At 59.6% G+C, this 21,565-nt stretch overlaps 1 protein-coding gene across 1 annotated transcript in view; it reads left to right on the forward strand.

Annotated features, from left to right (window-relative positions):
- The window catches only part of MGMT (O-6-methylguanine-DNA methyltransferase), a 142,210-nt gene that overhangs the window by 96,579 nt on the left and 24,066 nt on the right, over positions 1–21,565 (forward strand). Inside the window, exon 3 of the mRNA XM_037159214.2 lies at positions 16,821–16,981. Within this exon, the coding sequence (XP_037015109.2) occupies positions 16,821–16,981 (161 nt within the window). The remainder of the gene's footprint in view (positions 1–16,820; positions 16,982–21,565) is intronic.

Here is a 21,565-nt window from a genome sequence, read left to right on the forward strand (position 1 = left end):
GCGGACCGGGACCGGGCCGTGATGGCGGTTCTCCCGAGGAGGGCGAGAGCCGCCCGGAGGGCTCGTCAGGCCGGTCGCTCGGGTCGGGGCGAGCCTTCCTCCCCGGCCTGCCCCGTTCTGCTCCCCGGGCCCTCTTCGCTTAGAATACGGCTGGATTCCAGACAGAGCCCACTAATCCGCAGGGAAATCGCTGCTCGGGGCGTGAATGGCACACGCGGTTCCACATGCTCGTGGGAAAGAAGCAGGACGGCCAGCCCGTGTCCGGGCTGCACGGGCCCGAATGGACTGGGTCTCCATGAGTAGTAACATAGCACACAGTCCTTTCGCGTTCTCTGGCGACCTGGAAACGTCACAGCCGGTGGCGGGTGACGTTCAGCAGTGACCAGCATCCTCTCCCTGATTCGTGTGTTCGGCATCGGTGGCAGTGCCCCAGAGAAGCGACCCTGAAGAAGCTGCCGTTGGTCCTTGGGACGCGAGGTGGTTGCAGGAGCGGTGAGTGGAGAGACTTGTTGGTGGTGAGGTTCGCTCCAGGACCAGAGGCAGGGACGGGGCAGGTGCCGCCCAGCTGTTCCCTATTTCCTCCGGGGGCCACGGGCTCTGTCTAGCAGCGGGGAGGTCTGGCCGGGTTTCAGGGCCCGGTGACTCTGCGTCCCTGCTGGGGCCCTGGTGGCTCAGGAAGGGGGACAGAAGGGTCTCTGGGTGGCGGGGCCCCTCCCTGGTGCAGGAGGGGGAGAGGAGCGATCACGAGCCCCTGAAGGAGAACATGGGACTGGCGGGAAGGTGCTTCCCGTGTGCGCGCACCTGCCCAGCAGGCTTCAGGTGAGAGCAGGTTTGGAGCCATCAGGCGCGAGCTGGGGAGGGAGCCCCGTGGGCACGTGTGTGTCTCTGCCCCTCGTGGGCTGCTGCCCAGCGTCCTGCCAGGCCAGGACGTCGTTCTCCAGCACAGCCTGCCTTTCCCTGGGTCTCCGGCAAGGTGAGCAGGTGCCCGCCAGGCCGGGGAGGGCAGCCGCTTCTCCGGGTGCTCTGAGCTCACCCACGGGATGTTGCCTGGGAGCACGAGACCCTCCCAGACAGGCCCCCGCTGGTCCCGACCAAAGGCTCACCGGGTTCTTCCCGGGAGAGTGCGGAGCTCTGCACTGGGCGGGGGGCTCCTGTGAGCTCTGTCCTCGAGTCCTTTCCCGAACTGAGTGCAGGGGCCCCTGGGCCCACTGTCCCACACAGCGGAGTCTTCCCGAGGCAGGTTGCAGTGTGACCTGACTCCTCAGAGACCCCGGCGGGGTCCCCGGCTCCTGACAGCGGAGCCCCACCCCGTGCAGAGCTGGCCGGCCCCTCCCTAGTCGGCCCCTCCGTCCTGCGGTCCCCGGGGCAGGACGCCCTGTAAATGTCAGTGTGTGCCAACAAGTAGGTCCCCGCCCCCGAAGACCTGGGCTCTCCAGGGCTCTTCCCCCACCGGCGGTGGCCCCCTGGCCCTGCTGCGCTGTTTTGTGATGGCCTTTGCTCCTTCTCTCTCAGAGACCTCTCCGTGGCCGTCCCCTCCTCCCGCCCGTGAATCCAGTCCGGGAACCCGAGCCTGGGCCCCCGTCTCTGAACAGCAGAGCAGTGTCCCAGGTTGGCGTCCTCACAGCGAAGGCCTGGACTCAGGGCGAGGGTTTAGGAGCCACCACGCTCTGCCCTTGGCAGGAGGGGGGGGCCGAGGGAGTCCCTGCCGCCTAGCTCTCAGCTGCTCCTTGTCCCCAGCATGGGAGGTGCTTGGACGGAGATTGTGGCCTGTGCCCCAGGAGGACCTCTCCGTCCCCAGCGGGGCTCCCATTCCTTCAGTGGCAACTCACGTGTCACCGTCCCCTGAGTTGCTGTTTCTCTCTTTGACTTGAAAGTGTTCAAAGCAACACACGGTCACTGTTAAAATTTCCAATAGAGAAGTACGAGAGTCTCTGTCCCCTTTTCCAGAGGCAACTGCTCTCGATCTCTTGGATACACCTTTGTCTCTCTTTGTGAGTATGCGCCCCTGGTCTTACAGACCCGGACTGAAAGGGGTGCAACCTAGTCTCCTTTCGAGCAGGTCTTTGCCCACGTGCTAGCGCGCGGTTTTCCATATGCCACATTGTTGCACGTTGTCAACTGCACTTCATTACCCCTCCGCTTTCTTTGGAAGTTCGGGAGCTGCCGACCCTTCACAGACAGTTACCAGGAGCGTTTGTGGGTGTGTATCTCTGCACCTCGTGGGAGCGTTTCCATGGAGACCGTGGAAGGGGGGCCGCTGGGCCAAAGGGTGCTCGCACGGAGAAGTTTGGACGCAGCCCAGGCGCCCGGCAGGGCTGCGCGCACTCACAGCCCCGAGCCTTAGTGAAGGGCGTCAGTTTCTCCGAACCTTCGCCAGCACGACATTTTTTAAATGATTTCTTATTTTTCCAAAAATTGACATTTCTTTGATAACCATGGAGGCCATGCACTATCTTCTTTAACATATATCAAGTGTATTTTTTTTCCATTGGTATGGTCAAGCACGTTCTTCACTCTTCCCCACTGTTTGTCTTTTCTGTGTTAACTTTAGTAGCTTTTTCTGGAGTGTGGTGCTTAGCCACTCGTCCGAGGCATAAACGTCTGTCCCGGTCCCCGGAGGCGCTGTCCGCCGGCCGGAGCTCCGAGTTCTGTGTGGTCCGTCCGACCGCCCTTTCCCTGGCGCCTCTGCGATCGAGTCTCGCTCCGGCTGCCTGCACTAACCGCCCCGCTCGGTCCAGCGCACTGGTGGCCGTCAAGTGCTTCAACTCAAGGACGTGTCCGCTGGCCTGTGACCGTGTCCCACACTGACACTGTCCATCCCGTCGCAGCGCCTTCTACGTGAGGACGGCGCTGAGTGACTCCTGCCAATCGAGGGGCCTTCCCGGGCCGCCTCGCGGTCGTTGCCGAGGGAAAGGGGAGTCCTCCCGAGGCCGCGCGTCCCGTCATCTGTTTGTGACTCGAGGTGGTGCTCTGCGGAGCACATGTCGGGGGGCTGCTCTGTGCTCACAACAGTCCGTGGTGTTTGCCTCTCGCGGTGTATTTTTCTAATGGTGCCCCGGCCCCCACCATCATAAAAGGACACCGGCCAGCCAGCCACCACTCGGCACGGCGTCCAGGCCCAGCCACTTCATTACAGCGGCCTCCCCCAGCCGGTCCCCTCTGCGTTAGCTGAGATCAGCGTGTTTTTCCATCTCATTAATTCAGTCTACATACAATTAATTTTTGCCTGTTAATGAACCCCTCGGTGTCAGTGGCAGGGGGGGAAATGAGGGGGTGCTTGCGCTCCGCCCCCCCGGACTGAATGTTTGTCGTAGGGTTTGTGGGGGGGCCATGGCGCATAAACCAGCCCTGGGAGGGAAGGGATCCTGCCCGCGAGTCCCAGACGTGGATCGGCTCCTCTGCTGTGGGGGTCTCAGGCCACAGGGGCGCTTGCTGGAGCTGCGTGGGGGGAGGGGGCGGTCGGCTTCCTCTTCCCGGGGACCCGGCCCCCCCCCACTTGGGACCCTCACAGGACCCCGTGCGTCTTCGGTCTCACTTCCTGTTTAAAGCATCTCATTAAATCGATGACTAAAAACGGGATGGTGCACAAGTGACAAGTGTCACTGGTCCCAGTCCACGGAAACACCAGAAACCAGGTGGAGCCTCGAGAGCGGGAGGAGCCCCCAACCCTGGCCTGAGGGTCCCCCGGCTTTGGAAGTGTGTTTGGGTCTCCTGTGAGGACACCGGTGGCAAACTTGCAGAGTCACCGTCGGAAGCTCTAGAAGTGGACACTGGGCCACGGACTGGCTGGCCGCGGCCAGCGAGCGGCCAAGTGAGCACAGCACATTCTCCTCAAAGCGGAAGTCCTCCATCCTGCTGGTCACTGGTGGGGTCTGAGTGGGGCGGGGTCCCTAACTCCAGCTCAGGGTCCAGGGTGTGGTCGGGATGGACCTGGGGGCACTTCTCCGTGAGTACCAATGGAGGGCGGTAGCGGCCTCGTTCTTGTGACTGAGGAAATGGGCTCTCTGTCTGGGGGTGTCTTCTCTGGGCCTGATGATGGAGAGGCCACGGGCCACACTTCAGGGAGTCCAGGTGGTGTCTGAAGGGTGGTGTGCGGCCCCCAGGGGCCACGAGGAAGGGCTCGCTCTCCGGTGTCGAAGCCAATGCCAGCACCCCTGTGCGGGGGTCCGGGCACAGCCGATTCGGGGGCGTTCTTGTGGCCCCCGCCCTCAGAACAAAAGCCCTGGCAGCCCAGCAGCTGTCCGAGGGGGAGGAGGGAGGGGGCCGCTCTGGGGGCCGGCAGTTCCTTCACCCCTCTGTCCCCTTAGCAGCCGGCACAGAAGTGACGAGTGGTAGATACTCAGTGCACACGCACGGAGGACCGTGGCCACCGGCCCGCTGCATGTGACCGGGGGGACCCCGGGGCCACGGCTGCCCCTGGGGGGGCACAGGGTCCCTCATGGGTCAGACCCCGGGGTTGCACTGCTTCTTGAAATCCGGGAATCAGCTGCCCGGCATTGCACGTTTTTTTGCTTTTAGGGAAAACCATTTTTGTATCCTTTATTTCTTAAAACGTTCAACAGCCGCTCACTTCTAGTATCCGTGTTTTGTTTCACTGTTTTCCTGTAAAATGTTTAATGAAAGTGGCAGCAGGGTGTGTCCCCGCCCCGCCCTCTGCGCAGCGATGTGCCCAGTGGCCCTGGGTAACGGTGCCCGCCTTTCCCGCCCGCACTGATGATGGGCAGGGAGGACTTGGCTTTCAGCAGAGAAGTGAGACGCGCACGGGGTGCAGCGAGCACGCTGGCTCCAGCGTGGGGTGTCCGTTTTCAGTTCTGGCTTCCGCTCCATTTTAAAGACGTGGAAAAAGTCATGTGCTGGAGGGTCCACTGACGCCCCCGCCTGTGCCCCTGTTCTCAGCCCTTTGGGTCCGTTTTCCTGAGGAGTTGGCCAGCCCTTCTGAGACGTGGTGCCCCGGAGGGGCCGCTTCTGCCGGGAGGGCCGAGGGGGCTCTCTGTCAGATGGAACTGAGCAGACAAGTTCGCTCTCCGTGCCTGGTGTGGTGTGACCTCACACCCTTGACCTCCCGGTGACGCCTGTGCCGGCCCGGCAATGCACTGGAGAGAGGGGGAGCCGGTGGGCCGTGCTACGCCTAAAGCTCATCATGTTTCCTTTAACGTGATTGGTCCCCAACCGATCTGCAGATGGAGAATGATGAAGTTGCGTCACTAGGGGAGTGGTAAGCTGGCGTGGCCGATGGGACAGGAGGGACCCCCGGGAGACAGGTGGAGGACGGCTCCGCCACAGGGCACGTCTCACCCAGGGCCCACGGCACAGGGCCAGGCCGGCCCTGCTGCTGTGCCTGTGAACGGATGGGCGTGGCTGTGTTCCAATAAAACTTTATTTACAAGAGCAGGTGGTGGGCTGGATTTGGCCCAAGGGGGCTGCTGACCCTGGAGACCTGGACAGTCCCGTGTGGGGACAGGGCGAGGGGAGTGACGGTTTAAAGTGCTGGACGGCTGCCAGCAAGGGGGGTATGGGCGGCAGCCATGGGCCTGGGGCCAGAGCTCAGGGGCCGCAGAGGACAAAAGGCAAGGACACTCTACCTTCCGAGCGTGAGAGCGGCCCAGAAGGGCCAAGCTGGGAGGTGGCCTCCTGTGCAAAGACAGGGTCTTCCGAGAGTGCTCCGGGGACCCCAGGTCTCCTCAGTGGGGGGAAGGCCATCAGCCCATCGTTCCCACATGCGCAGCCGGGCACCAGCATCAGTTGGGTGACCACGGCTATCTGACGAAGCCAGACAGGAGGGGCGGCGCCCAGTCTCCAGCACCTGGAGTGAAGGGATGTGTTCACGGTGCAGCATTTCACATCAGTGACCAGCGAGCCCACCCGTCACACTCCCATGTCAGGGGATTTCTGTGCGGGGACAGACCCGCACAGGACACAGCCCCACCCCCAACCTCACCCTGTGGGTGGAGACCACATCCCCAGGGATGGCCGAGTCCCCTGGGTTTTTAGGTCTGCGTGGTCATCGCAGTGGAGACCTTTAGGAATGACCCTCTCACTATTCACACAGGGAAAATGCTGCTTCTGTGGTACATGTGGACAACTGATGTTTTTTCTAGATTTTGGGCTGGCCCAAGAGTTCATTTGGTTTTTCCATATGATGGCTGTAGTAGTCCTTAGTGGTCTTGAACTTCATTTGACACAATTTTGTTAGATTGTATTGCGAGGACTGTCACATCAGTGCGCATTTTTTAAAAAGTATCAAAATCGAATTTTTGTGTAGCCGTTCTAATATTCAAGATGGAAGAAAATATGTATGTTTTGGCATATTATGTTTCATTATTTCAAGAAAGGTAAAACTGACTAAAACCCAAAAGAACAGACGTGTGCAGTGGGTAGAGAAGGCGCGGAGACTGAACATGTCGGAGTGGACCGCCGAGCTCTGTGCTGCAGTCCTCGCTGGACGACGGTCCCCGGCGGGCAGACGGAGCTGACGGCGATCAAATTGAGACGTTAATTGAGAACAGTCCATGTCCTGCCATGTGGGAGACAGCCGACATCCTCAGAATATCCAAGTCAGTAAAGTTATTGGAGAAAATGAAAAACGCGTTTTATTTTATGGAAAAAAACATACGGACTTTTTGGCCAACCCAATAGACCTTTCTTTTATAAGTTGTTTCTGAAACTAAAATTTTCTTGAGTATCAGAGAATTCTTTTGTTTTCTAAGGATTTCTAAATCAGGCTTGAGACTCAGGTTGAAGCCGAAGAGAAGTTTAATGGAGCGAACTCGGGGGGCCCTCGGACCTCTGGGAGCCGCGGTCACCAGCGGGAAGGCCATGCGGACTCCAGGAAGGCCCCGGGCAGGGACGGGGCCAGAGGTTTGGGACCAGAAAGACTCCAGAGCATGGCTCCCAGAAGTCCTGCCTGCCTGCCCAGGGTGGGCCCGCCAGCCTCTCCCTTGTCCTGCTGTCGGGGGGCACCTGCCAGTGCATCCTGCTCTGCATCTGCTGGGGCGCTGCTGGGCCAGCCGGCCCCTCCCCAGGGAGCCCAGGGAACCGGGTCCAGGCAGGAAGCTGGGGGCCCAGCAAGTGTGACAGCCTCCCTGGAGGCTGCATTGATTTTTGAAGAGGAAGAAAAAGGCATATAAAATGAGACCTTCCCACCTGCTCTGAGTAGAAATCGCCGCTTCCTAAAGGGAATTTTAATTGGCCGGCTTTGCTGCGGAGTGTTTTCTGCCCCATCCTTCCTCGGCCTCGCCGCCCAGCCTGCCTCTGCTCGGTAAACTTGGGAAGACCTTGGCGGCATTGCTCATCCAGGTGCCCTGGACGGGGGTCGAGGCACAGGGAGAGCGTCCAGGGAGGGAGCCCAGGTGGGGTGGGCGTGGCCTCTCACCGGTGGGGGGCAGGGTGACATCACCCTTGGGATGGGAGTGCTCGCTAAAGAACTACAAATGTTTCTTCTTGTAATCCACTACTTGCAAATATTAGTACTCTGGAAAAAAGATTTATTTTAATAACGTTTCAGTTCTGTTCTGTAGTCAACGTTGTTTTATGACTCCACATCCTTGCCAGAAAGCACATTTTAAGAGTTTCAATTCAAAATTAAATATGACCTCAGTGTTTTAAAATACAGTTACATTAACTGTCCATTTAATACATGCTGAAGGTTTTTTTGGCCACTAATGCGTAGTCAGGATACTGTCTGATATTAAATCCAGAGTTTTCGGGGGTGCTCGCCAGCTAACAGGTTCCAGCTGCGACCGTGAACGGGCTTCTGAGGCCCGAGCTGCGGAAAGTTGTCCAGCGAAGCGGCAGGCTGCTCTCACCTCGCGAGCTGAGCTTGTCTCTAAAAACCCCACCGTGTTTGCTAAGAGGGAGCATGTATTATTTATCGAGAGCTGTGCAAACCGGTTTACCAGACAGGTAATTTCAAGACAGGCGTGACATTAATGAGCACTGCACACAAGTTAGTGGGGCGGGTCCCCACGGTCTGCACGCCTTCCCAGAGGACGGGCCGGGCCTGCAGGCGGTCGCTGTGGTTTTGATATCGAAATGAAGACAGAGCCCCACGCGAAGGGGAAAAGGGCTTTTTCTGAGCTGCGTCCTGGCAGAGTGGTCTCGGAGCTGGGCCAGGGGTCCCCGTCGGCAGCTGCGGCGGGGCAGGGGTGTCAGACCTGCCTGCACCCGAACGGCACTTCTCACGACGCTGTGGACTCGGAGGGGAGGGTGCCACGTTCCTGAACGGAGACAGCCGAGGGAAACTGCTCGTTCTGGGGGTGACGTGGCTGTGATGGGGGCTGAGGAGAGGCGGGCGTCCCTGGCTCAGGCCGGCCCACATCCCCCTGCCCCCTGCTCAGCACATGTCCCGGGACCTCCGCTGGGCACAGGGGGCTTCTGGTGGTCACATGGCATCCCCCAGGAAGCAGCGCCTGCAGGAGGGGCCACGGGTGTCCTCTGCGCGTCACAGGTGGTGGCTGAGGGGGTCTCCCTACAGGGACCTCTTCCCTCCTCCTCCTCCTCCTCTTTTAAGGACCCAATGGGCTCCTCTTGGCAGGCCGAGCAACCGGAAGGAGGCAGAGGCGGGCGCCTCACAGGTGGGCCTCATAGAGTTCCACAGACTTGTCCGCAGTCACAGAAGGAAGACGAGGCTCGGGGGTTGGCTGTTTAAGTCCATTGTTCTTCTGTTTCCTGTGCGGTTGGTGGCCTTGCATCGGGGCAGGAACGGAGCAGCCAGGGAGGAAAGCCACTGACCGGACCCCTCCCACCTGGGACACCTCCAGGTGTGGGCTGCGGGGCTCCGTCCCAGGCTGCGAGACTGGAAGTGACGCCGGGGCCCCGGGCTTTAACGAGCTCGGGCACTCGGCACGGAACCCAGGAAGGGGTGGGGTGTCGCTTCTGCTGCTTGGAAAATGTTCCTGGGTTTCCTCCCCAGGGAGTGGGTTTGGGCAAACGACTCACTGGGAAGGCAGAGTCGGACACGCGGGTGTTTCGGTGCCCCTTCACCCGCCAAGTCTCATCCACCCACTTGCTCAGTAGGCCCCGAGCACCGAACCTGTGCCGGCAGGACCTGCACGGGACCCTCGGCTGGGGGACGGACGGGTGGGGGGCGTCTCTGCGTTCAGGCACCGGAGTGGCCTTCACGGGAGCTTGTCCACCTAACTCCGTGGCACAGCCCAGGCCCACCCCACGCCCACCCTGCTGCCTGGCCGGGCCGCCTAGAAGGGGCTCGGCCGGTCTCACTCCGCCTTTGTGTCCAGACGGCTGAGGGCGGGAGGGGCCTGGGCCTGGGGCCCCCCCGCGACTGAGGCCCGCCGCCTGTGTAAAGCAGCGCCAGGTCGTGCAGACGGACGTGGAGGCATTAGATGGGAACACGCCCTTCCTCGAAGGTGTGGACCAGTGGCACCCAGCGGCTGCTCTCTGTGAGCCGTAGACCCTGCAGTGTGGGCGCCTCTTCTCTCTTTAGAAGCTTCTGGAATGGAACAGCTAGATCCTACGCTCAGACTTCATTGTCCCTGTGGAGTAAGACAGTGGGGGTCCTAGACTGTCTTCCTGAGCAGCTGGGGAAGTTCACGGAAGTCACCCGCGTGGAGAAGAATCCCCAGGCTGTGCGGCACCCACGCTGTCAGGAGTGGGGCCTGGGAACTTATGGATGCTTCACAACAAGGCGTGACCACACTTCTGCTTCATGGTGGCAGCCCGGAGGGTCAGGCCTCGGGAATCAGGCAGACCTCGGGCTGGGCCGCGGCTCCATCCGGACTCACTGCTTATCATCACAGAACTCTGGGCCCCCGTCTCCTAGACCGTGGAGCCGACACTGCCCTCCTCGGGGGCACCTGGGAAGGACAAACACGGAGCAGGCCCTAGTCGTGAGCCCGGCGTGGTCAGCACTCGGGGCAGCCATGACGTTTCACGCGAGGCTGCCTCAAGTCGTTTCCGCACAGGTGGTCCTCGGTGTTGTTCAGGGGACCCCACCATCCCCAGGCGCCAGGATGTGTCATGGAGGTGCAGCAGGGAGATGGTTCCTCGCCTGGCACTTCTGTAGTCAGTGACCTTGACTGTGGTTGACCTCAGCTGTGTCCTTGAGAGTCGGGATGTCGAACTGCGTGGTAGAAAAGCAGCCGTTCTTCGCCCACCTGGACCGAGCACCAAGGCTTTCCCTGCTCCTGCTACTTTTTCTCCTGCCACTTGTTTATCACAGGAAGCAGAACCCCTCCCTCTGGTGTCACAGTTTCTCTCTGTCCCCGTGCAGGCCCTGCTTTGAAACCCCTGTCCTCTTTGTTTTTTACGTGTCCTTGCAGCACCCAAATGGCTCGGAGAAGTGGGCAGCATCTGATGGCCCCCTGCACGGGGGCAGTGGCTCAGCACAGGGGCTGCTGCTGTGGACCACAGGTGGGCAGGGTTAGCCGGAAGACACTCGTGGTTGACCAGATGCCCCGTTTGAAATCTCATTCACCTGTGAGCCATCTATGGTTCCTGTTCACGGGCCAGTTCCTCACATGTCCCTGCTCTCCTCCAAGTGGAGGAGGAAATTATTGAGTCACACCGAGTCACCTAACGCCAGAGACCCTTTGGGAGGAAAAGCACCCTTGTGGGAACACCAGTCGTTCATCGAGACTTACGGGATGAGTCCTTAAAAGTTTTATTTCCACAGATATTTTTCAATAGATGAACTAATTCTTGAAGGAACTGTAATAAATCCACTCAAGTAGCAGTTTGATGAGGACTCTTTATTCCTGCTTCACGTTATGTCTTTCGTTAAGCTGTTTCGTTCCTAATGTCTAAGCATTTTCTTTACAAGAAGCTCAATTCAGCCGCAGAAGAGGACTGTGCCTCTCCCGTGTGTGGAGCATTAAAGCCCGGCTTTGTCCGCTGCCGCCACGGAGGAGGAGCGCGGAAGCCTCGCGGACAGGGGCCATGTGAACTCTTTATTTGCCACGTTTACAACATTAATGACTGCGTTTCTGCAAGTTGTCACATCAAGTAAAAGATCTTCATTGTGGGCTGTCTTTGGGGGCCGAACTGAGATGGGATGCATGCATTTAATGAATTGTAGTCTCAAGTAGTCATTTTTGTAAATAATTAGTTTCGGTGAAAGAATAAGTTAGCATATCGTATGCATCTAATGTTGCAAATGTACACACGGCAAACTTTGCTATTAATCAACAGTCAAGCACCGCTAGTGGGGTCTCATACATAATGAATTGTGCTTAAGCCTCATGGGTTTCTTGATAGAAAAATAAAGGAAAACACAAGTGTGGTGAGCTTTTGAATAAAATTTAACTAGATTGCTCTGCATCCTGTAATTGTTTTGCAATCATTAGGGACTTGATAATTCATCTATAGTTTTGGGGTGTTTTTATCTTCATCTGTCAAATAGGAGAGATTTTTAATGATATGTTAAAGTGTTGATAAAATACAGTTCTGCTTTCAATAATTTTAACATTGAGGGAGAAAGAAAATAGGCTCTTTTAAGGCACTCTGGTCTGCCAAGTATACTATTTAAATAGTCTTTTAAAAATGTTTTATTATTGCTGATGTATGTTTAACAATTATTTCTGAAAGGAAAATATACCATTCTTATGACATGTGCCCGGTATGGGGAGGAGACGAACATTTACAGAAAACTTGCTGTGTTTGGGGGGGTGTTTTAAATACAAAAGTAAACTCTCCTGTGGTCTTGTTTGGGTTCTGACATCACCCTGAGGCCCCAGTATGGGGGGCTTCGGGTGTCGGTTAAAAGCTGAGGTCCGGTTTAAGCAGCAAACCTACGACCACCCAGAAAGTGAGTCGTGGGGGCCCATATAAACTTGAGGCTGCCTCCTCCTCCCTTTGCCGTCGACCTTGAGACGGCAGCCCGGGGGGCCTCCGACGAGGTGGGAGACCATGCGCACCAGGCAGGGAGCCGTTTCCGTCCTCTGGGACCCGCGCCGCGCTGTGAAGCCGGTCCCCGGCCTCCCCACCAGGGTGTGCACCGGCCTCCCTGCGGACTGTTTCTGAACGAGGTACGGACGGACGCCTCCCTTACGCCCCTCGATTTACCAGGGAGCCTCCTCCCTTCCGGCAGACGCCTCTTTGGAAAGTAAAACCGAATGCAGGAAGGTCTGCCCGTGAACCCCTGCGTTAGGAGTAGTGGGCGGGCTCGTCCCAGACGCGGACGACACCCATCACCTGCGTGCAGACATTATCCTGCAGCTGCTCTTCCGTCCGTTTATTAATGGCCCCCCCTTTTCACAGTGGCATGCACACTGTGCGTGGGCCTTGGGGGGAGCGGGGAGCTCCCCTGTGATGCAGAGTGGCAGCCGACCGGCGTGCACAGGAAGCATCACGGTGTCACCCCGCAGCCCTGCCCCTCAGCCGGCCCGCTGGCAGGCCTGCGGTCGTCATCCTTGGCTCGGGCCTGCCATCTGGGTCAGGGCCTCCTAGTTCAGGCACCAACACTGCTGTCTCTCCCTGGTCTGCTCTGTGTCCTCTGGGACTCCGGAATGTTCCGGTAACAACAGCATGAACACTGTCACGCCTTGCAGCAGTGGGGTCTCAGCGGGCCCCAGCCAGTGTCACAGGCCCATCACTTGTGTCGCCGGTTCCTTGGCTGGCCCATGAGGGCCCTAATCGTGGGGGAGGGTCTCCATGGGGGTGTCAGTGAACCTCGGGGAGGGTTGCCGACACCCCTGTCATGCCCCCTCCTGCCCGGCCTCCAGGTCGGACTGCAGACCCCGAGCTGGCACGCCCGCCACGAGCCCAGTGCGGCAGGGCCCCTGGGGGTGCTCCTGTGGACTCCGACCCCCGGACCCGGCTGGAGTGGAGAGTTCAGTGGCTCTGTTCATCCAGCCTCTGTGTTTGGAAAAAATCCTCATTATTGGCACGCGGTGGAATTTACTTTTTGTCTTTAGTTCTGCCACGAGAAGAGAGATAGCAGAGCTTCAGCAAGAAGGTGTCGGAAATGCAGGACAAATCCGCGAGGCAGACCCAGAGACTCTGCCGGAGGCCGGTCAGGGCAGACCCAGCCGTGCGCCCTCCAGTGACTTTTAGCGAGGTCTCCAGGCGGCCTTCTCCCACTTTACCTCTGCGGCAGCTGTAGACTGCGGCCGCCACGTGCTCCTCCCCAGCCAGTGAGGTCAGGTGTTCTCCCGGCTCCACGCCGCAGCCCTGGAGGGCGGGTCTTCTCAGCAGGGTCCGCCTGGAACTCGTCCGGAGTGAAGGGGACCCACCTGAAGTGCCGTGTGGCCAGGGCTCTGGGCCCTCCTCACACGGAACGTGTACATGGGGGCCCAGGGGATTCTGTGCAGGCCGGACCCCCCAGCCTGGCCGATTCCCGAGGAACTCAGAAGAATACGGGTGTTTGGGACTTCCGGGGCCCCCCTTCATGTCACCAGCTAATATCCCCAAACCGGGAGGCTCAGCCCTGTGCCCCTGGGGGAGAGATTGGAGGAGCCCCGGGTCAAACGGGAGGCGCTGGGGCTCACGGCACACTCGCTGCCGGCGCCACCCAGACCAGAGGGTGCGCTTAGGGCCTTGGCCAGTTTCCTTCCATCCTGTGAGACTTCAGCCAAGTTCATGACATTTTCATGTCTTTGGGGAGTAGAATTCTCTCAGAAATGAGAGACTTGGCGGTTCTTCGATGCCAGTAAAGTCTTGCGGCTCCCAAGTCTCCTGCCACGTTAGCTGAGTTTTATCTACAGCACTGAGCACGTGGGACAGAGCAGGCCCCCAGCTCCCTGTCCTGCCAGGCCCAGGTCGGTGCCTCTGTGCCCAGGGCCACCTGTGTAAATGCGGCACAGCTGCCGGTCCCCTGCGTCCCAGGTGTGTGGCAGCCCCCTCTGTTCTCTTTCACATCAGTGTCCTGAAATGCCTCTGACAGGGAGGAAGGGTTTCTCGTGACGACCGACTGTGCTGGGCAGCCGAGTGCCCTCCATTAGCACGTCCAGGTCAGGAGTGGCCGGCCTCACTGGAGAGCGAATCTGACCCGGCTCTGCGCCCGAACACTCTTCCTGCCAGCCCAGGAAGGGACAGGTCTGGGCCGCCTCTCACAGGTCGCAGCTCCAGGGGCGCCTCACACGGGCTCTCTGACACACGGACATTCCGGAAGCTTCCCCTGCAGGCACCGTACCGCGGCCCTTTTTTCTTATGAAGCCCCTGAGGTGTTGGCAGTTGCGTGTTTCTCCAAGAGGCCCCTGAACCAAACCACACATGACCTCAAGGTCACTGTGCTGGGGCATGAGGGCATCGCTGTCGTCACAAGTCAGAAGGCTCAGCAGAGCCGGGTCCCCTCTCCTGCCACTAACGAGGGAGAGGCAGAGGGCCTTCGTGACGATGTGCACCCCAGGAACAGGCAGCCGGACTCGGACGCCCCCCCCCACGCAGTCCCACTGGACGGGAGCGCCGTGTGACTCTGGCTGCGGCGCCAGCTCTGGGGCTGCGTGCACGGCAGTGCCCCGTTCCTTGTCCCTCAGTGGCTGGTGCCTCCCTGTACGCAGCCCAGTCGGTGTTGGCACGTCCGCAGCAGGTGAGCTGCGTGGACCTGGGACGTAAATGAGGGTGGGCCCTGGAGCCATGACAGTGGGGGTTCCAGTCCATCAGATGGGGGGTCCGGGGGCCTGGAGGGTGTCCTCCTCCCTGAAAGGGGCCGTCAGCGGCCCCCAGTGGCGGTCACACCGCGACACTCTCAAGGTTGGAGGAGAGGGCAGGGCAGAGAATCATTTCCATTAGATTGTAGAAATGGAAATTTGTGTCATGGCTTTAGAAATCTGCTTTTATGTGTGTGTTTAATGCCATTCATTTCAAATGTGGTATCATAAATCCTGGCTTTGGAATCAAAGCGCTTTAATTGCATTCACCCGTGAACAGTCGCCCAGCGCCAACAGAGAAAGAGTTAAAAAGGAGAGCCGTGGAGGAGATCAGAGGTTGGGATCTTTAGCACGAGCATAAAAAATCAATTTAAGATGAATTTTACTACTATAAAAACTCTTCAAACACCCTCGTAAGGGTGGGAAATGCTGGGAAGCACAGCTCACGTTTCACGTCCCGAGTGATGGAGGCTGAGGCCCCAGCGTGGGCAGTGGCCTGGGGTGCCCGAGGGTCCGCCCTGTGTCGCTGGGGATGTGAGTGAGGAGGGACGTAACTCCAAGCAGAGGAGGAGGCCAGGTGGCACAGAAGACCCCGCCTCTCGGATGAAGATGCCCGTCTCTCCTCGTGACCACCCCTCCCCTAGGGACCCCCGACGGTGTGTGTGTGACGGGACCTTAGCCCCCACCAGCCCTGAAGACCAACCGAGGCCTGTGGGACACTTCCTCTGGGGTATCCAGCCCCGCGCCCCAGCCCTGCTGGGTTCTGCAGGGGTCCGGAGGGGCCCTGGCCCTCTCTGGCCGTGTCAGGAAGTCCCCCGCGGGTTGAAGGCAGTGACACTGGTGCCTTAACTCTGTTCTCCCGCCTGTGCCGGGCTGCTCGGGCGGGTGGGGGCAGGGAGTCCACGGGGAGGAGAGGCAGCCTGCGGGTGCAGCTCACCCACCACCCTCAGGACGCTGCGAGGGGGGTGTGAGGCTTCTGGGAGACAGCCCCTTGTACCTGTGTTTTGGTGGAGTTTCCACGTCCCCTGAAAAGCCTCGGGAGCTGTGCTACACGGAAGGAGATGGGAGGAAGTCCGCCCCCAGGTCTGGGAAGCCCGAGGAGCGTGCCAGGCGTCCGGGGCCCGGCAAGGTGGGAGGGGGGGCATCGGGAGGGGTCAGACTTGTTTCCTCGGGCAGCGCAGCTGCGCATCCAGAAGGTCAGCCCTGCCGAGGGGCCGGGTCCACGAGGGGCAGCTGCAGGGTCCAGCGACGGAAGAATCACTACCCAGTTAGATGAGATAGAGCCATCTGAAGAGAGGCTAAAACACGCTGGTTTAAAATAAATAAAAATAAGCTTTAGGAGGTAAAGGGGAGACCAGTGTCCGTAATAAACAGTAAGACCTAAAGAACGAGCGAATGTCCCGCAGTACTGCTCTGAGGTCCCAAACCCAGGAAGGACCACACCCGGACTAGACACCTTCGAGTGTGGGAGCAAGGGGACCAAGAGCGGCCTCCCAGGAAGTCCCCAGGGCGCAGGAAGCACGTGGGGGCCGCTCTGTGGGTGCAGGAGGGGGGCAGCGCTGCAGTCACTTCAGGGTTTCTGGGAACAGGCTCTGGTAACGAGCGCTCGGCGATTTGACAGGCGACACAGGTGTGCACCTGTGCGCCCTGTGAAGGGGCGGGCGCACTGCCCTGCGAATCGCGTCTGCGTGGTCGTCATCGCTCTGTGGCAGCCGGTTTCTGGCCGGAGACAGACACGCAGAGCCCCAAGTGGAAGCGCCGTGCCCCAGGACGCGCCCCCTGGGGATCGCCCCTTGTTTTCCAGGCCGCCATGTTTCTTCCGTAAAACAAACACACACACACACACCCCACCCACCTCTGTCTCACCCCCAGGGGTATATTTGATTTTAGACAGAGAGGACGTGAGAGGAAAACACTGATTGTTTGCACCCAGTGCACAACTGGGGATGAACCCACCGCCTAGGTGTGCGCTCGGACCAGGGATCAAACCTGTGACCTTTGGGCGGAGGGACGATGGTCCAACCAGCCGAGCCGCCCAGCCAGGGGAGCATGTTGTGTCTTTTAAAGCTGAAGGTGGACACACAGGGGAAGTGGCTCCCGGGCGTCTCAGCCTTCGTCCTCCCCCAGTCGTCCTCCGGGCCATCGTCTGCAGTTGGCGCAGCTCGCTGAGACTCGCCTGCTCGGGGAAGGGCTGCAGGCGCCGCCATTTTCGGGTTGCCTTGCAGATGTGCGGACCGGGCCTCGAGGTTCACTAACCTTCCATTGTCACTTCCACAGCCCCACGGAGGCCCCTGCCGCTCCTGATTCGCCCGGCAGCCCTGCAGAGACAGCGGGTCCCCTGGCGCAGGGCGCGGCCTGGCTGCGTGCCTACTTCCAGCATCCTGCCGCCCTCCCGGAGCTCCCCGTGCCTGCCCTGCACCACCCCATCTTCCTGCAAGGTCAGTGACCCCCGCTCTGTGCTCCCCTCGGGGCACCTGTCTCACATCACCGCTCGCTCTACTGACGGTACCAACTGGGCGTTTTCCCGCCACCCAAACAGAGCCGGCATGTGGCCACACCGCAGGGACGAGAGTGCAGCCTGCACCGTGCCAGACGGCTGTGTTGGTTTGGGCGTGTGGTCGCCCTGGGCTTGGCAGAGGTGGGGAGACGATGCAGGCAGCCCGACGGGGCCTCTCGCCGGGAGAGGTCTGAGTAGGAGCCCAGCTGAGCAGCAGTGGGTTCCTCAGTCAGCATACGGGGAGCCTGCCCTGTCTGCTGGCCAGCAGCTCAGAGTGAGGCTTGTACGTGGGCCACTGGCCGCCTCCTTGAACCTGGTGCTGGCCGTCCCAGTGGTAGCGGCGGCATGTCGTCCCGACGGGCTCTCCACTGAGCTGCCCAGACGTCCCCTGGCCAGGTGCTCTGCTCTTTGGGACAGGTTGGGAACCACTGCCTCCGCAGAGCGACCCTGCGAGAGCCTGAAACTCTCCCAGGCCTTTGTTTTAAGCTTTTGTTTGGATTCCTCCGTACAGCAGCTACAGTCACTCTGGACACTTACCAGACGTTTACTTTGCATAGTGATTTTTATGGTTATTTTAATACAAATGAGCATTTATATACAGAATTTATGTGTGTGTATATACATATGTGAACCCATATCTACATGTACTTAAAGAATGCATACATACGTGTACTTCAAGGAAAAAAACACCCAGAAATCATGGGGAAGGTTAAAGTGAACTTGAACTTAACAATGGAATTTACTGAGTAAGTTTAATGCTATTCTAATTGCTGCTGTGATTTTCAGCAAAAACAAACGGGCAAAGGGAGCAGAGTGTTCAGGGGAGGCAGGCAGAGACCCCGGAAGCCCAGCCGACCGTGAGCTGAGTGACAGGGGAGGAGCCCCACCCCTTTCTGCAGGCGCTGACGGAAACTGAGGCGGCGACAGACGTGTGTCTGTCGGCCCCTGGTGTCGTCCGGAACTGTCCCAGGAGGTCTCCTCCAGCGAGGGCTGCGGAGACTGAACGGGGGCCCCCGGGTGGGGCAGGAGCTGGGCGGCACTCTGCAGGAGTCCACGGCCCACCTGCCCTGCCCCCAGCACCTGCGTCCAGGGCCGGCAAAGAGTATGGGTGACGGTACCCGGTGCACCTTCCGCCCCGGGGACAGGGCTGTGCGTCTGAGGGACTGGGAGATGCCGTTGGGAACCTGGGAGCTGTGTCCTCCTCTCTCCGCTGTCACCTCTCTGTCACCGTTTCCGCTCTGCCTCTGGGCGCAGGAAGAACTGTCTAACTGGCTTCCCTGCCATCGGGTCTGTCAAATGAGGGAGCAGGCATTTAAGGTGTTGAGATGTTCGGAACAGAGAAATTACAAATCCAGGGCAGACGTCCTGTGTCATCTAAGAGGGTGGGGGACAGGGGGCTCATCACATCCTGAGTCCTGCCCTCAGCACTGGGACCGGCCACTCTTGCCCTGCGTCCCCAGCTCTGGGCCCGCACCAGGCCAGGCTGTCCCTGCAGCCACCCAGTCGCCCGTCCCCTGTCAGCCAAGCCCTGCTGGTGGGGACTTGTGAGCAGGTCATGGTCCCCTGTAGCTGGTTGGGGGTGGGGGCATTGAGTGGCACCCGCCAGCTGACAGGTAGTGGCTGTGGCCTGTGCGTGTGCGGCCGGGAATCTGTGCAGCACAGTCACCCCCGGGGAAGGGTCCAGGTGTGGGGACTTTATGGGTTGCGGAGGGAGGGAGGTGGGGCACGGCTGGAATGCGGTGGCCACCGTGGAGTTAACGGCACTGGCCCCAGCTGTGCGCCCCTTTGTGTCCAGCGGTGGGGGGCTCGCTGGCCCTCACTGTGTGTCTGGGAGCCAGTGACCCCGTGGGGGGAGGGCGAGTCCTCCGACCGCCTGCAGGCCTGGAGGCTGTGGGTCCACAGGAAGGAGCAGACCCTCTGTGCAAACTGGGGAACAGGTCCACTTTAAACACGGCCTCCATTTCCATGACGAGTCCTGCTTTCTGTGCACGTCAATTCTGGAGTCTGCGGAGCTGCTTCTGTGGGTCATGCTTTTCTCGAAGTCCTGCCCTGAAGCCCTGGCTGGGGGGGCTCGGGACCTCGGCACCTGCACTGCCCACCCCTCAGGCCCCAGCGTGGCCCATCTGCTGCCCAGAGGCCCCTCTCCTTCCCAGGGTCCCCTGTGGGGTCCTCTGTGAGGCAAGCACCCTGGGAGCCACGGGCTCAGCTTTGAAGGAGCCCCAAACTGCAGGGAAGGGGAGCCACCCAAAGTTGCCCTTGGTGAGGGCAAAACATCAGACGCTGGGAACTTCCTGTGGCTCCACTTGTCTTCTCGGAGAAGTTCCGAAGTTCAGTTAAAGCGAGTTACTCACCTGGGGATTTCTCCCCGGGAGCCCTCCAGCCGCCCTTGCTGACTGGAAGTCTGGAAGTGTCTGCTGCGGCCACCGTTCCTGGGGCCGGGGCAGGCGGGCTTCCCCGGGAGAGCAGCGGCTCCTGGGAGCCAGGGACCGAGCTACTGAGGAACCAAAACCACCGGGGGCTGCCGGGCCCGATGAATTTCCCCGGAGACTGTTTTTTTTAGTAGGAGGGCATTTTCTGTTTTCAAAATTAGCGTTCTCTCTCTCTGCGTTTTGCGGGTTTCGATTTTTGTTTTTTTGCAACCGGGTCTATGAAAAGCGTCCACAGAATCCGTTCTCCCGGCCACTCAGTGATGGAGCGGCTGTCTCATAGCACAAGCGGGCTTTTCGAGGGGGTCAGGCCCTCCCTGGAAACCTCTTTCAAAGGTCAGTTTTGTTTATTTTGGTTTCATTTTTCTCCAAGAAATAGTTATTCAATGAAGTCCTTATTCTTGAAGTAAATCTTTACTTAATGTTTCTTTCATAATGAAAATATTGTTTAAACCTCTTTTCTGTTAACACCGCTGAACTTCTTCACAGCTATTCATAGGAAAAACCTGGCTCCTTTGTGTAACCGCATCGAGTAGCCGCAGGGGTCAGCGGCGAAAGCGCACACGTCAGAGGAGGGCACTTCGCCCAGAGCGGCGCTCCCCAGTGAACTCGGAAAAGCAGGCCTTTGTACCCAGGGTCCGTTTTCAGGCACAGAACGTGTGCAGTCACTTCCCTTTTGTTCCCAGCCCACCGGCCCCTCCAATCCGGCCTGGCTGTGCGGGCCATGGTAGCTGGGCAGGTGGCCGGCTGGCCACTAACCCTGGGCCTTTCTGCTTTTGCTGGGGCGGGGGGCGGAGGGCCTGCACCCCTCAGCCGGTCCTCCCGTCTCACACAGGACGGTTTTCTCGGATTAGTTCTGAGTTTTCTTTGCTGGGTGAAGCCAATACTCCACCTTCAATGATGCATTTAGCCCTTTACCGATTCCCGCATCACAGCCGCAGCTGGTGGCTGTGGGACCGGCCATGTGAGGGTGGCCCATCTGCACTTTCTGACCTGCCAGCTACACGTCAGTTTTGTGCACCTTCCAGCGCCGAGCCTCAGCGAGGGCCTCCGTGTCTCTGTGACCCCCTCGCCAACAGGCCTCTCCCAAGAACCCATGCACCAGGGACGTCCAGGAGGGGCCCCGCCAGGGACTCAGCCGATGTGTCCACTCTGCACTGTGTCCCGGGGTCAGGGACGCAGCCAGGAAGGGAGACACCATGACCTCAGCCCTCATCGGGCCGGCCCTTTAAAGTTAGAAATGCAGCCTGGGGAGCCGAGCAGGATCGTCCGGCCCCGCCCACCCCTAGCCCACCCCGGCCAGCTCCTCTGTCCCCAGCTGTCACTCACGTCCCGGAAACAGCCAGGCTGTGCCAGACTCGCATGGGTCTCCCAGCACAGAGCCCCTTCGGTCCACGTCGGAGCCCTTCACACGGCTCCAGAAGCCACTTGTCCCGCCAGAACTCGTCTCCAGGGCGTGTCTGCGGCCTCCCCGTGTGCTTTCAGGCAGTGCGTGATGGTGTTTTTCCCGAGCTTAAAAAATCACCGATTTAAAGAGCAGCGAGTAGTTACGACGGGAGATGGGTTGGCAGCTCCCTGGTCCCATGTGTTCTGTGCAGACATAAGGACTGTCCACCTGGCCGAGGTCTTACCTGCTGGCAGGGGTGGCGCCCCTGTGTCCAGTGAGTGACCAAAGCAAGCTTAAATTCGGTGGGAACGAAGCAGCTGCTGAAATGCTTCCTTGGCCCCGGAGCTGCCCACCACCACGAGGGCCAGGCTCCAGGGCCTGCCGAGGCTGGAGCTGGGCGAGGCGGTCCCGGAGAGACCCCGGGGAGAGCCGAGCGCGGTGCCAGGCCAGGAAGTCCCAGGAGCCCGTAGGCAGTCGGGCATCTGGAATCAAGGCAGGAGCCACTGGTGCCTGGGTCACGGACAGTAGAACTCTGCGGGGGACGGCGGGCAGGACATCCTGTCTGAGAGCAAACGGAGGGCGGAAGTTGCTGGAAGCAAATGGTGTACGGGGTGCAGAGTCAGCCTGGTAGGTGACCGAGGCAGCGGCAAGCGGGCAGTCTCCTTCATCGGGGACGTTTCAGGGCTGAGGCCCTCCTAGGGACCCCTCCCCT

Source organism: Artibeus jamaicensis, unplaced genomic scaffold (genome assembly GCF_021234435.1).
Source record: "Artibeus jamaicensis isolate MK-2021 breed Jamaican fruit bat unplaced genomic scaffold, CSHL_Jam_final contig_490, whole genome shotgun sequence".
Classification (NCBI taxonomy): domain Eukaryota; kingdom Metazoa; phylum Chordata; class Mammalia; order Chiroptera; family Phyllostomidae; genus Artibeus; species Artibeus jamaicensis.